The 13306-nt window shown below is 46.6% G+C and overlaps 1 protein-coding gene across 4 annotated transcripts in view; it reads right to left on the reverse strand.

Moving 5' to 3' along the window:
* Positions 1-13306, reverse strand: part of Pknox2 (PBX/knotted 1 homeobox 2) — a 273157-nt gene that overhangs the window by 54467 nt on the left and 205384 nt on the right. For all 4 annotated transcript variants that reach the window (XM_028755806.1, XM_028755808.1, XM_028755810.1 and 1 more), the window contains one exon: positions 8604-8743. In XM_028755806.1, the coding sequence (XP_028611639.1) occupies positions 8604-8743 (140 nt within the window). The remainder of the gene's footprint in view (positions 1-8603; positions 8744-13306) is intronic.

Below are 13306 nucleotides of genomic sequence, written 5' to 3' on the forward strand. Positions count from 1 at the left end.
AGAGAGAGAGAGAGAGAGAGAGAGAGAGAGAGAGAGAGAGAGAGAGAGAGAGAGGTGTCACACTTCAGCAGAGGACCCGGTTAGGGGAGGTGAAAGAGGTTCTGTCCACTTCGCCTTGGTCACTGGCTGGGTCTGAACTCTTTCCCACACATATTTTGGTGGCAATTGTCGGTTATAAGAAGCTGTTATAAAACACTTACTGCAATCTACCCCTATGCACTTAAAACACCCATTCGACTGAACAGCAACCTGATATGCTTGCTGGGTAGTCGAATACTTTTATTAAACAAATAAGTGATTTGAAATGTAAACTTGGATGTCCAAATTCTGAATACTGAAATCTTCCGTCTCTCCCATGCAGCAATTTGGATTATTTATTTACTTTTTATTTAGGTGGGTGGGTGGGTGCACATGGGGGAAGTCAAAGGACAGCTTGAAGGTTTTGTTCTCTCTTTCTACCATGTGGGTTCTGGGGATCAAACTCAAGTCATCAGGCTTAGCAGCAAGCCCCTGTACCTGCTGAGCCATCTCACTGGTCCCCATACGCTAGTTTGAATCATTTCATTTCCCTCCTTCTCTCACAATCCTCGATTCTTGTATATCTTGAGGTCAAAAGCCAAGCTGTCCCGAGTATCCTTAATCATCAAGACCTTTGCCAAGACAAGAAATCCCTGTTTTATCAGATACGTGTCCAGAAGTACATCTGCTAATAATATTTCTGTGTGGGAACAAGGTTACATCCACACTGTTGGGATGTATTGATTTTTTTTTTTTGATGTGCCAGGCTCTTTGTCTCTGTCTCTCTGTCTCTCTGTCTCTCTGTCTCTCTGTCTCTCTGTCTCTCTCTCTCTCTCTCTCTCCCTGCCCCCCCTCACTCCATTTTCTCTTTGGATGTCTACTTTATAAGGTAGAAAAGCCTTTCAAAAGAAGACCAGTGATTTTGCCCAATGATAGAGTTAGAAGCCTTAGTCTATGCTTTTTCCACACGACTATGAAGTGGACCAGTGTCTGAGAAAGGCGGAGTGTTGGTAGTTAATAAAGGAGTGGGTTGGGTTAGCTGAACAGATAAGAAGCCTTTGGAGACAGAAGCCCTAAAGCCCTAGGATGCTCTTCTCCCATTCCACTCCACCCACCTCATCTGCACTACTGGGAGACCCAGTACTGACTACTTTGCCCTTTTGTAAGGAGAGACAGTGGGGTATGCATCTCAGTTGTAGCCTTTTGTCATTGAGGCCTCTGAGTACCAAGCAGGACATGACTATGTAAGGGTACGTTTTTTGGGCTTCTAGATTCCTGGATCTCTTATCAGTAAGTTATGCCTAGGCAGGGCATGAACACAGTCTGTGAACAATTCAGCTTAACCTGGACTAGGACTGAGTGGTGGATGTACAGCGTTTATCACCTCTGGGCACGAAAACTGCTCCAGAATAAGCTAGCTGCAGCCCACCGGCCTTCCAATAACCTGTGCAGAAACTAAGTGTGGGCCAAGAGCCTTCAGGTGCCAGTGGGGAGGGGATAGAATGGGCTCCCCTTGGAACTAGAGAAAATAGAGCATGCTATCACTTCCCAGATAATGGCCCCAGTAGACTGGAACCCCTGGTGACAGCCGTTAGCTAAGATGTTACTTCCCACGCCAGCCAGCAAATCCAGCTGCTTCAGATCAGCGTGCAATGGTCACTAAAGTTTCTAGTTCACAAAGCCTCACCAAGGACACAGCCTGGAACATCTGTTCCTTGTATCTAGTACTTCAGAGGCCTTCTCCCAGAGCTCTGGTCCCAATTTCTTCCTTGGAAATGATTTCATCTCTCTCATGCTATCCTCAGGCCACCTTACCCAACACATTCCGTAAATGACCAAGCATTGTGCCAGTGGAGACAAAGAGTTAAGCCCTAGGGTCACTTACTTGTAACCAAAACACGCTTTGGTCACAGGGTGGACAAATTCCCTCAGTGGCGCATCTTTAGAAAGTGGCAGTTCCCAGGGTCCTGGCCAGGAAGCTGCTGCAGAGGACAGTCACAACAGGACCCCTGCCACTTGTCTGGCTTCATCCCAGGGACACTGACTTCCTGGCATTTCTTAGCTCAGCCCCTGCAAGGACAACTTTGATGCCTCTCTCTCAGGGTTTGCCTCCCTTGGGAAAGTATGGCTCTCCCACACAGGGCAGATGCCGTAAGCCAGATATTCGGATACTTTTTTACATTCCTTACTATGTACCAAATTCATATTTCAGCTACACTTTATGTCTCCTCTCCCCCTCCCCCTCCCCCTGTCCTGCCTGCACATTTCTTTGTTGAGCAATGCCTTCAGGACTTAATATAATGCTTTACATAAACAAGTTCACTATATAAATGCTTCTTGGAGTAGCACTGTGAAAACCACTTGATTAGGAGTCCGCTCCCATCACCGGAGCCCTGCCCTTTCCTTCCTAGACCTGATGACCTTGCTTGCTTCAATTTCTGAAACCGTTCAACAGCAGCTGACACCTACAGAGAGTACTTACCATCGGCTGGGTGTGCATATGTGTGTGTGTGTGTATGTGTGTGTGTGTGTGTGTGAGAGAGCATGCTTGCCCATGCATAAAGCAGCCAGAGGTTAATGTCAGACATCTTCTGTTTTCATCCCCCACCTTGTTTTTTTGAGACGGATGCTTGCCCAAGAACCACCTGCCCAAGCACCCCCATCACTGCCATCTCAGATGAGTGCTTGCCTTGCCCTGTTTTTTTTTGCTTGTTTGTTTTTAGAGATCCAAACTCAGATCTCCATGCTCGAGCTGCAAGCACTTTACTCTTGAGCCTCTCCCTGGGTGGGGAAACCTCCGCCCAGGTTCTTTACTAAGCCTTTGCCTGTGCAATCTAATCCTCGTGGCAGCCATGATGAAGATATAGTGTTACGTTCACTCTCTTTTAGAGAGGAGGAAGCTGGGACATAGAAACACGGAGTGCCCAGTTGTGGAGTCAGTGCGGGAACCATGCAGCTGCCAAGACTGTGCTCCTAATTCTGAGACCCATATCACTGAGTGCTTCAGACTGAGTAGGCCAAAGCCACACAAGCTGGGCCTATGCTTAAGATCCTCCAGTCCACTCAACACACACTGCTCTCTGTACTGGGCATTACCTAACGTTATGTAATTTCATCCTGGGTATTAGTGTTTTCTTTTCTACAGTTGAGAAAACGAAGGCTCTGAGAGATTAACTCACCCAAGGTGACAAAGTTAGTTATCACCACGTCTATTTCTAGAACATTATTCTACTTCCCCTGCCTAGCATGGGTTGCTAAGCTGAATTTGCACCTCCAGCTAAAGGGACTGTCGGGATCAAGCCTCGGGGATTCGGTGACCTTTAGGATGGTCTCCTGGGAGTGATTTGACTGCTGCCGCTCACTGTCCTGTTTCCTCCCTTCCCTCACAGGTGTGGATTTGAGAGGAACCCAGTCTGGATACAACAGGAATGGGTAGAATGTACATAGCACTTTAGGACTTCACCTTGGTTATTGAGTGACAGTTGGACTTGGCATGAGGTCTCAGGGGGTAGGACACATCAGGGTGGAGGATCCCTGCTGAATTCATGGTTCATGGGAGCTGGGGGACTGGTTTAAGTCTTCCCTGTGAAGTATGAAATAAAACCAACCAACCAACCAACCAAACAAACAAACAAACAAAACACAAGATTCTAAGTTGGGAGAAAAGAAAGAGGGGGGTGAAAGGGTTTAAAGTAGGGCTTCTGGAGTGGCCATGGAGGAGTTCCCTCACTGGTTAGCCAGCGAAGGCTCTTGGACACGGGTCGATGCTGAGAGTTGGGCTTACACAAGCAGACAGAAACAGTACTGGGTAGAATCCCCAAAGTGGGGAAAACTCTTGGCCTGGGCATTCAGGTGGAGCATCATGGTGCATACACAGGAATCCAGCACTTACTCCATCCTCAGCCCCTTTGGAAGCATTCAGTCATTAAAGAGAGAACCTTTCACGTTAAGATTCCAGAGTTAGAGCCGAGGGGACAGAAGGGGAGTGGAGGATCCAGGCCATTGATAACTACTGAATCTGCCTGCACATAGGATTATCTCCCTGCTACCATTTGTAACTAGAGACTGTGTGTCTGTGACCTGGCTCCTTGCGTTCGGATTGTACTTCATGCTGGCAAGACTGAGGCCCGTGCGTGTCTTTCCAACTCTTCAGTAGCAGCGTTGAGTGGGTCAGGGAAGGAACATTTACAACACGGAAATTGGCAGGTGTTACAAACCGTGCTCCTCACTCGCCCCGCCCCCTCCTCGCCCACCAATTGCCAACATCTCAAACTAGGGCCACAGTGTGTTTACTACGGGGGTACTGTCTAACCTATTTAATTAATCCCCTCAACAAGCAATTCAGCACCCTCTTTGCCTATGCTGCTAAGGGTGACTTGTGTAGCGCGTTGGGGACAGAGCAATGGGCAAGATAGACCAGGAACACAACCCTGTCCGCATGAAGTTAAGAGTCCAGATGTTAATTCCTGCAGCTGACCCCTAGTGCTTTTTAATGGGGGAAGCAAAGCACGGTTGGCTTTACGATTTTTTTTTCCTACTATTCAGACCTCCAGCCCACATTTCTTTATCATAGCTAACTTCAGCACCGACAAGAGAGGGGTGTGCCACAGCTCTCAGAGAGGTTCTTGCTGACATAGGAAAGACAGCCAGTACCTCAGCTGAGCATGCTCTGCAAAGTCACCCTCCTCCCCCCCTCACTCTGGCCCTCCTCCCTACCTCGCACCTGGCCAGCCTAGCTCCCTGCCACTCTTCTGCTCCCCAGGACATCACGGTTTCCATGGGAACCCACACACACACACATCAAAGGGGAATGAAGGAGACTGGAAGGGGGACGAAGGGGAGTGAAAGCTGGATTAACCTCACCCTCTTGGCCCCCATCTCTGCTCGCAACCTAATCCCTTGGTCTCAAACCGCACCTGACACCTGACCGCCGCTCAGCAGCGTGGCAGGTGGGGTGTGGCAGTCCAAGTTAAATGTGAACTTCCCTGGAAGGAAACATGGGAGTTGAGGTCGGGGACCATCCAAATCTAAAACCTCCTACTCCACAGACCTCCCCTCCTCCGATTCCCTCTCATCATTACTCCTGGGCCACAAACACAATTACCCGGGATGTGCATCCAATCATGGGGTCTGCTTGGATTAGACTGAAATCATTAATCTGAGCCGAAGCTCCTGGTTGCTTTGCTGATTAGCCCAGATGATGCACCGGTATGATCCAATTAAAGACGGGCTCTGCTCCGTCCCCCTCCCCCAGCTTCCAGATCAGAAGGGAACCAATACATTTCATTAACACATCCTTATACACAAATAAAACCTTGGGGGCACTGGCAGGCTCCCTCCCCCTTTGTCATACTGTCCCTCTGCCTGTCAGCAAGGCAGGAGTGGGGGGAGCTTCCTGCATCTTTTTCCATCTATAGTCCTGAAAGGGGCCACGGGGAAGATTTCCAAAAAAGTAGCGGTGGGCACTAATCTGAATGGAAGGGTCTTGTTACATGTATTGACATAAAATGTGGACTCCCTAATGTGCTTTGGAACAACCCGACTGCCCGGGGCAGGCAAATCTAATTAAAATTACTGACCCTACAGGAGACTGGGCATCCCAGCAATGGCTGCAGAGAGGGCTGATGGTGCTAATAGGAGAGGTGTGAATTTAGGAGATAACTCTGGGCCTAGAGGCAATAGGACCAGAGATCTAAGTGATGGTATAGGTGTTAGCTCCAACAGAGCTGTGAGGAGCCAGGCAGCCATGTTTGCCTGAGAGTCTCTTTATTGGGTCAGATGGTCCTAAGTCTTTGTTGGGCAAATGCTAAGGGTTTTTGTTGGGTTATCCCTGGGCAAGATAAGGGATGAGCTGGAAAAAAAGTGTTAATTGAAGGACTATCTGAGTCATACTTCACGTGGCATGGTGGACAGATCTCGTGGGTCACCTCTCCTGAAGCTTGGCTTGGGTGTAGCATGAGGCTGGGATCCTGGGAAGGACCTCGGAGCCCAGGGGATCTTGTTGTGATGGTCTTACGGAGTACAGCCCTGCTTTACGCCAGTCATGGTGCCAGGAGCCTACAGAGGCTGCCTCATTAATTCCTCTTAAATATGCTTCCTGAGTCGGTCATGAACCTTTAGGCTCAGTGAGAGGGAGGACCAATTGTGGATTTCCAGAAACTTTATTTCTAGCAGATAGCATGACTACATACACAATGAGGATCATGTTTGTGGCCTAGGGGCAGATGAAGGCAGACCGGTGAGGTGGGGATTGGGGGTTTGTATGAACTATGCTCAGACTTCTCAGCCCCCCCCCCCCACCTTAAGCACCATGTTTTCACCCAAAGAACACCCTTTTTAAAAAATTTCATTGTTTTACGTGTATGAGTGTTTTGCCTGCATCCATGCTTGCATATCACAAAGCCAGAAGAGGGCACTGGATCCCCTGGAACTGGAGTTAAAGATTATTGTGAGCTGTCACGTGGATGCTGGGAATCAAACATGCATCCTCTGGCAGAACAGCCAGTTGTTTTAACTTCAGAGCCATCTCTCCAGGCTCAAAGATCCTCTTAATCAGGGGCACTTCTCTGTGATCTATGTTCATCACATACCCCACCCCTAAGGGTCTGAAGAGATGACCAAGATCCCCCTCTAAGGTGCATATGAATCACCCAGGACCATGGGAGTTTTACATATCGAATCCTGAGGTTTGGTTGGGCCCCAAGACAATGCCTTTCTAACCAGCTCTAGTCCAGTCATATGATGTGCTGCTGCTGGCCCATGGACCACAGGTGGAGTAGTCGTTGCCTAAATTGAGCCCCGTGAGCCATCAGGCCACGAAGGTAGTTTGCAGAAATCACTTTCCTTCCTCTCCCTTCCCAAGCTGCTCACAGAGGCTCACACCTACAGGAGGCATCCAGGCTCATTCACAAGCAGCTGTGTGATCAAGCATTCTTTTCAGCCCATGCTGCTCTGGCCACTAGCTGATCCTGATCCTGAATTTGACACAGCAAATTCTGGTTTGCCTGGTGGTGCTTCTCCACCTGGTGGAGTCCCTTGCTCAGCCAGTAAGACCAGCCACAAACACTGCCTTTCTCTACAGAAACCTGCCCAGTATCTCTGCGTACACTGTAGTGCCTTCTTTTTTTTTTTCATATCTATTGGTTCCTGGGGTGACACATACTGGCGTTTACCTTCCTACCCAGGAGTCTAGGACGGTGCCTGCAATACTAATCATAATGATTCTATGGGTGAGTATGAGGGAGGGAGGAAAGGACACTGAGTGAGGTTAGTTTGCCCTCCCTGGGAGTTATCAATCACAGTTACTGTGAGCAGATCCCAGAATTCTTTGGGCAGAGTCCTGCATCCATGGGCAGCTGAGTCCGGCTTATTCTTTGTACAAGGCGAGGACCAGGTACTGTTTTCTTTTTCTGCAGGGCCTAGGTGTTGGCATTAGAGGCAATCAGCTTTTCTGAGTAACTAAAAATAATTCTGAGGCTAATGATAGTGGCATCACTAATTACCGCCATTACCATATAGGCATTGTCTTTGGGGTATGGGGGAAGGAAGAAGGAAGGAATCGGTCGTCCTATTCATTTGTCTTCCCATTCGCCTGTCTTGGGTGCATTATTCCCTGTGTTACTGGTATTAGCTGTGACGTATACCTTACCAGCTTTACTGGTACTTGCTGATGCATAGGAACATGAAAACTTGCACGGAGTGTAATGTGAGCCAGGGTCCAGCCTCAACACCAAGTGAAGACTTGGGCATCTTGTCTTTGTCCTGTGGGATAATCCTCACGAACAAATGACAATAACAATTTCATTCAGGTCTCTTTTGACATAACTACACCCTCTTCCGCAACCACACACACAGGAACTAGAGTTCATTGAAGCTGATGAGTGTTTCCCAGAGTTTCATCACCTTCTTATTCAGGATGCTGCCCTGGGTACACCATGCAGGCATAATGAGATGATCAAGAAGAACAGCCTGTTCTCAACACACTCACTTTCGGGAAGTACCAGGACCCACACAGTCACACACAACACCTCTTTCTAAGAGCACGAATCAGAGTGTGGCCTAAGGAACAGCCAGGGCCAAGTTTACCTGGACAAAGATCATTCACACCCCCCCTCTTTCTGTTGGTTGACCAACTATTTCAACCTGTCTGAGCCTGCAGCCTAGGACTCTCCCTGTTTAATAAGCTTGCCCTGTTCGAATGCACACACAGTTGAGTGACTATCAAGTTGTAGATGGTACAGCCAGATGACTAGTAAGCTTGTTGGAGGGAAGGCAATGAGAAACAGGGCAGGGAGGGGGTGTGGTAGGCTGAACTGAGGGTTTCTGATGTTCATTAGGGCCCACCTTCCCACTTGAGGTGGGAAGGGAGTCTTCATGGCTGATACTACCCATACCCTCATGTCTGTCACGGATACTTCCAGCAGCTGAAGTAAACCCATAGTGACCTTCTGGGGAATAAGTGGATTCTGAATTTACAAGAGAGAGGGAAACTCAGGCAAGCTGCTGCTGGCCAGCCTTGTGGACCAGTGTCCCCTCTGCTCTGCGTTCTCATATATCAGCTAAGGCTTGCTGGGAGAGTCCCCTACCTGTACACAGCTCGCTTGTCGGCCTCCAGCTGGGCCTGGGGATCAATGGGGGCGCTGGGCACAGGTGTGCTGGCGGTAGCTGAGGGTGCCGAGATGTGAACAGCCTGGGCCTTGGAAGGTGGCTGGGCAGTTGCTGTCATCTGCGGAGAGAAGAAACAGGAAGGCAGATTAGGCAGAGTGAGAAAGGTCTCTCTTGGTCTATGCTGTCTGTTCCTGCAGTGAGAATAAGGGCAAGAAGCCATATGTAATAAAGTGTATCCATTTATGCATTGGCTACAGTCTTCTCATTTTCTTCAAACGAGTATGTTCTTAACAAAACAAAAAACAAAAAAACAACTTAGCAATGAGGGAATGGATGCCAAACACACTTAGAAAACAGAGAATTTTATTTTATTGAGACAGGGTCTCTCATAGCCCAGGTTGCCTTAAAACTTGATATGTTTCTGAGGCTCGCCTTGAATGTGTGATCTTCCTGTTTACACTTCCCAAATACTAGGTTCAAAGGCATACCATACCTACTACGTCTTGGCCTAAGAGATGGCTCTTTTATTTTTTAAAGAGATAGTTCTTAATGCAAATGTTGTGATCTTTGCCCAGAAGCAGAAAAATAAAAACAAAAACAAAACCACAATACAATATACTACTTAAATTACGCTTATGAGCCTTTTTAAATGAGAGGTTTGACTGCTTGCATGTATGTATACCATGTGCATGTCTAGTGTTCTTAAGTTCGGAAGATGGTGATGGGTCTCTCCTGAAGCTGGATTTAAAGACGGCTGTGAGCTGCCACGTGGGTGCTGGAACTGAACTCGGGTCCTCTGCAAGAACATCGAGTGCTCTTAACCACTGAGCCATCTCTCCAGCCCCTGTTTATCAGTATTTTTGATAGTAACGAGTTTGATTAGATAACTTTAAAAAGCAGGAAAAAAAATAGGCCGAATATTTTTCATTTGGACAGTCATGCTTACCCCTTTTCATGCAAGTCAAGAGGTAACTCTTCAGGTAGTTGGCTAACTGAATGGCTCTGCAAATTTGGCTTCTGCAAATTAGAACCACTCGGAGATGAAGTTTTTAACAGACAATGAACAAATGTCTGCTCTCGGTTGGAGCAACAACTTTAGAAAAAAATGGTTTTCGTAGCACGTGGTAGGGTTTTGAAGGTACTCCAAGGTCTACAAGTTTACACCAACTATACCAATTCTTTTTAATATAATACACTGAATTTTCTGTGTAATGTTTCATTTAAATAAATGGTCCGATATCTCTACAGTTTTTGAAAGCCGTTATTACAGAACGTAATTCTTTTACATTGTATTTCTTTTAGTTAACACATGTGTATTGTTCTAAGATAGCCCTTATCTCAAAGTTCTTGGCCAGAGCTAACATCTGGCTCTGGCTCTCAGGCCTTATTCACCACCCCCGGCACTCAACTTGACCATACTTAAATAAAAATGACTGACATTTGATGAGAAAAAGAGAGTCAGCGAATGAATGAATGCATATGCTTGGAAGGAATCGGGCATGTCACAGCTTGGGAGTTCATAATAGGATCTGTGTCCCTGCTTTATGGGAGAAAAAGTATTTTGTGAATATATCACATTATTGCTGTATGTATGTCCCCAGGACATAGGCAGATCTTGCTTTTTCTACATGTATTTCTGCTTAGGTAGCACTCTTTAAAGAAAAATCCAGCCCCTCTCACCTGCCCCTTGCTTTGTTTTTTTTTTTTCCCTCTGTGTATTTATCAACCTGACCATAAACTATATGTTTATTTGATTGTTTTCTCCCCACTCCTCTCTAAAATGCAAAGAGGGCTCATAACAGTTGCATTCTGTCACTAGAATGTATTAAATATTTGTTGGGTCAATGAATTAATGAACAGCAGAGAGTAACCGAGACACTGTGAAAGAAGCAACAGTGTTTTACTCTACTGTGTCTAGTATATGGCAGCGACTCTGAAAGTGCCTGCAAACGTGTCCAATTGTATTAACGGGTGAGGGTCCAGAGCAGTGTCAAGGTGAGCACTGTTTTAACTGAGCGTGCCCTCTTTCTCCATCGTGAAGTCTAGTGCATTTACCTCACACCTCCCTCATGTAGCATCTCTTTAAAGACAACCAATCCTAAATGCACACTGATGAGGAAAAAAGGAGCTTAGGCAAGTTGAGGGATTTGTCTAAAGTCAAAGGCTAGTAAATGGACAGACAGCCGTCTGCTGGCCTCGAGACACCAAGCCTCCTGTGAGTTTGCACATGTATCCCATGGTGGTAGGGGTGTTTTTGTTTGTTTGTTTGTTTGTTTGTTTGTTTTTCTTTGACAAAAAAAAGATGAAACATAGAAAATTTGGCAAAATTATTAAACTGTCAGAAGTGGAAAATACAGTGTAATTTACTTTGGCAAGGCGTCTCCTGCTGCATCTGGCCTGGTGGACAATTGCATGGATTCTGAACTACGCCTCACAGATGACAATTCAAGAACAGATGTCGGCATAGGAGAGGTTTCTAGGCAAAGGCTACATGCTTCCTTACTTTGGTCATTTTTTTTTCAATTTTTTTTTTCTTGGTGATTTAAAGGCTGTCTGACGAAACGTTCAACAAATTTATGGGTGAGGAGAAACTTGTACCCAAAAGGTCCTTATAGATTTGGACATTAGGGCAAACCTTGTAAGATTATTTTTTTTATCTAATAAGTTAAAATTGAACACTTCTAAAAATAACACTCAGTCAATAATGTGGGTGCAGAACACTCAGGGGATACAGGGGTTACCATTAGTGCATTAGCTGATGGCTAGCTCAGTGTATCCAAGGTGGAATGTGTCCATGAGTGACAAACAAACAAATCCCAACATGAACGGATGCTGTCTGAGGAGGCATTAAGGAAAGTCCAGAGCACAACGAGGAGGGTAGGAACCTGTTTTCCCTTGGATTAAACGAGTTCATGAAGGCACATTCAGAGGGCAGCTGACCAAAGGGATTCTGTAGTTTGTCTCAAGACACAAAGGACCTAGAGTGTGTAAGCATGATTTGATAACAAGGGAAAATAGGAAGACATGAGACCCCCCCTTTAAATATCTGAGTGAGGGGATTATAACTAAACATGGGCGTTGTAGAATGTTCTACATAAAGCAAACACAACTACATCAACCGAGCTCATCCGAGGGTGAAAAGGCAGTGCACTGGTAACTCTGCTATGCCCACTAGGTAAATTGTCTGGTGTCCTTGAAAGAATCCACAGAGGCTTCGGCTAAGATGAGATTCTAGAGAAGGGTGAGGGCAGTACTCTTCTGTTTGACTGGGGAAAGGCAATGGAAGGCCCTGATGGGATAAAGATGAATGCTCAGAATAAAAATTAAATCAAAATCGGTCATTTGCCGATCTCCTGAGAGACCCTCAGAGACTCTTAGAGGGTGGGAGAGACCAGAGCTGGTTTGAGACGGGGGATGACTCAAATTTATGTGGCTCACGGGGCCCGATCCAGCCAAGTCTGCATTTCTTTCAGGTTTGGAGGATGAATGTTTTCTGAGTAGGTTTCTTTTGCTAGCCGTTTCCAAAGACCTGGAATTCAAATTGGACCAGCCACTAAACAGTCAGAGACCCTCAGGAGAATGGGGGTAATTTGAAATCAGTTTTAGGGGTATCAAAGTCTAAAGGGTGGAAGCAAGGGGAGAAACTGAGAGAACCAGGGCAGGGTGGGGCGGGGCAGGGCTGTTAAATGGGCTCAAGGAACTGCCTGTGAAACTGATGGCTGAAATTTTTGGGAATTTTGTAAACTGGTTGATGTCTGAGTGTTTTAAAATTGGCCATAGTAGGAGCACTTACAGTAAGGAAATTGGTGAATGGTGCAGATCAGGACTGGACCCTCCTCTCCAACCCATGCTTCAAGAGCAAATTGTTAGTTACTAACTAGCACACTAATTCCTGGGTATTTCCCAAGTGACTTCCATCCACTCTGCTTGCTTTGACATGGGAAGAAACTAACCATACATATCCACAAGGCCGTTCAGTACATTCACAGCTAGTCTCAGATGGGCTACTCTAGACAAGGACATTTCCCTTCAGGAAATTCTACCTGTATGGCACACTGCGGACAAGGCAGAGGATGGCTCTAATGAGGACATGCAGCACAGTCCCCTTACAAGCAGAGGAAGCTAGGGCACAGACAAGGAGGAAGACAGAGTTATCCAATGCCCCGAGAGCAGACCAGGGAATCAGAAAAACCTCACCAAGTGAAGGGAGCCTGGATCAGGCCTGGGATTGATGAACCACTAATGGTTCCTTAGCGACAAGTTTTGGGGCGAGTCTCCTGGCATTTTCTAAAGCAAGAGTACTACCTGCTACACAGACAGAGGGGAGTAATCAAGAGAACAAGGTGATGTCTAGTGGACTGGGGAATATGGTGTTGGCTCTGAGGAGGCCCATCTATGTGATTCCTGAGTTTTCTCTTAGCTGTGGGTCCTTTGGAGTGAAGACCTTGGGGCCAGTACCTGCCTGATTTCCTTTCTGGGATATGATCATAATTAAGCTTCTCTGTGTACCCAAGACAGAGCCAGCCCTGCCAAAAAATCCTAGACCTCAAGGACCCTGTCTCCTTCCTTCCTTCCTTCCTTCCTTCCTTCCTTCCTTCCTTCCTTCCTTCCTTCCTTCCTTCCTTCCCTCCTTCTTCTTCTTCTTCTTCTTCTTCTTCTTCTTCTTCTTCTTCTTCTTCTT

This window comes from Grammomys surdaster, unplaced genomic scaffold (assembly GCF_004785775.1).
Source record: "Grammomys surdaster isolate TR1022 unplaced genomic scaffold, NIH_TR_1.0 126086, whole genome shotgun sequence".
Lineage (NCBI taxonomy): Eukaryota > Metazoa > Chordata > Mammalia > Rodentia > Muridae > Grammomys > Grammomys surdaster.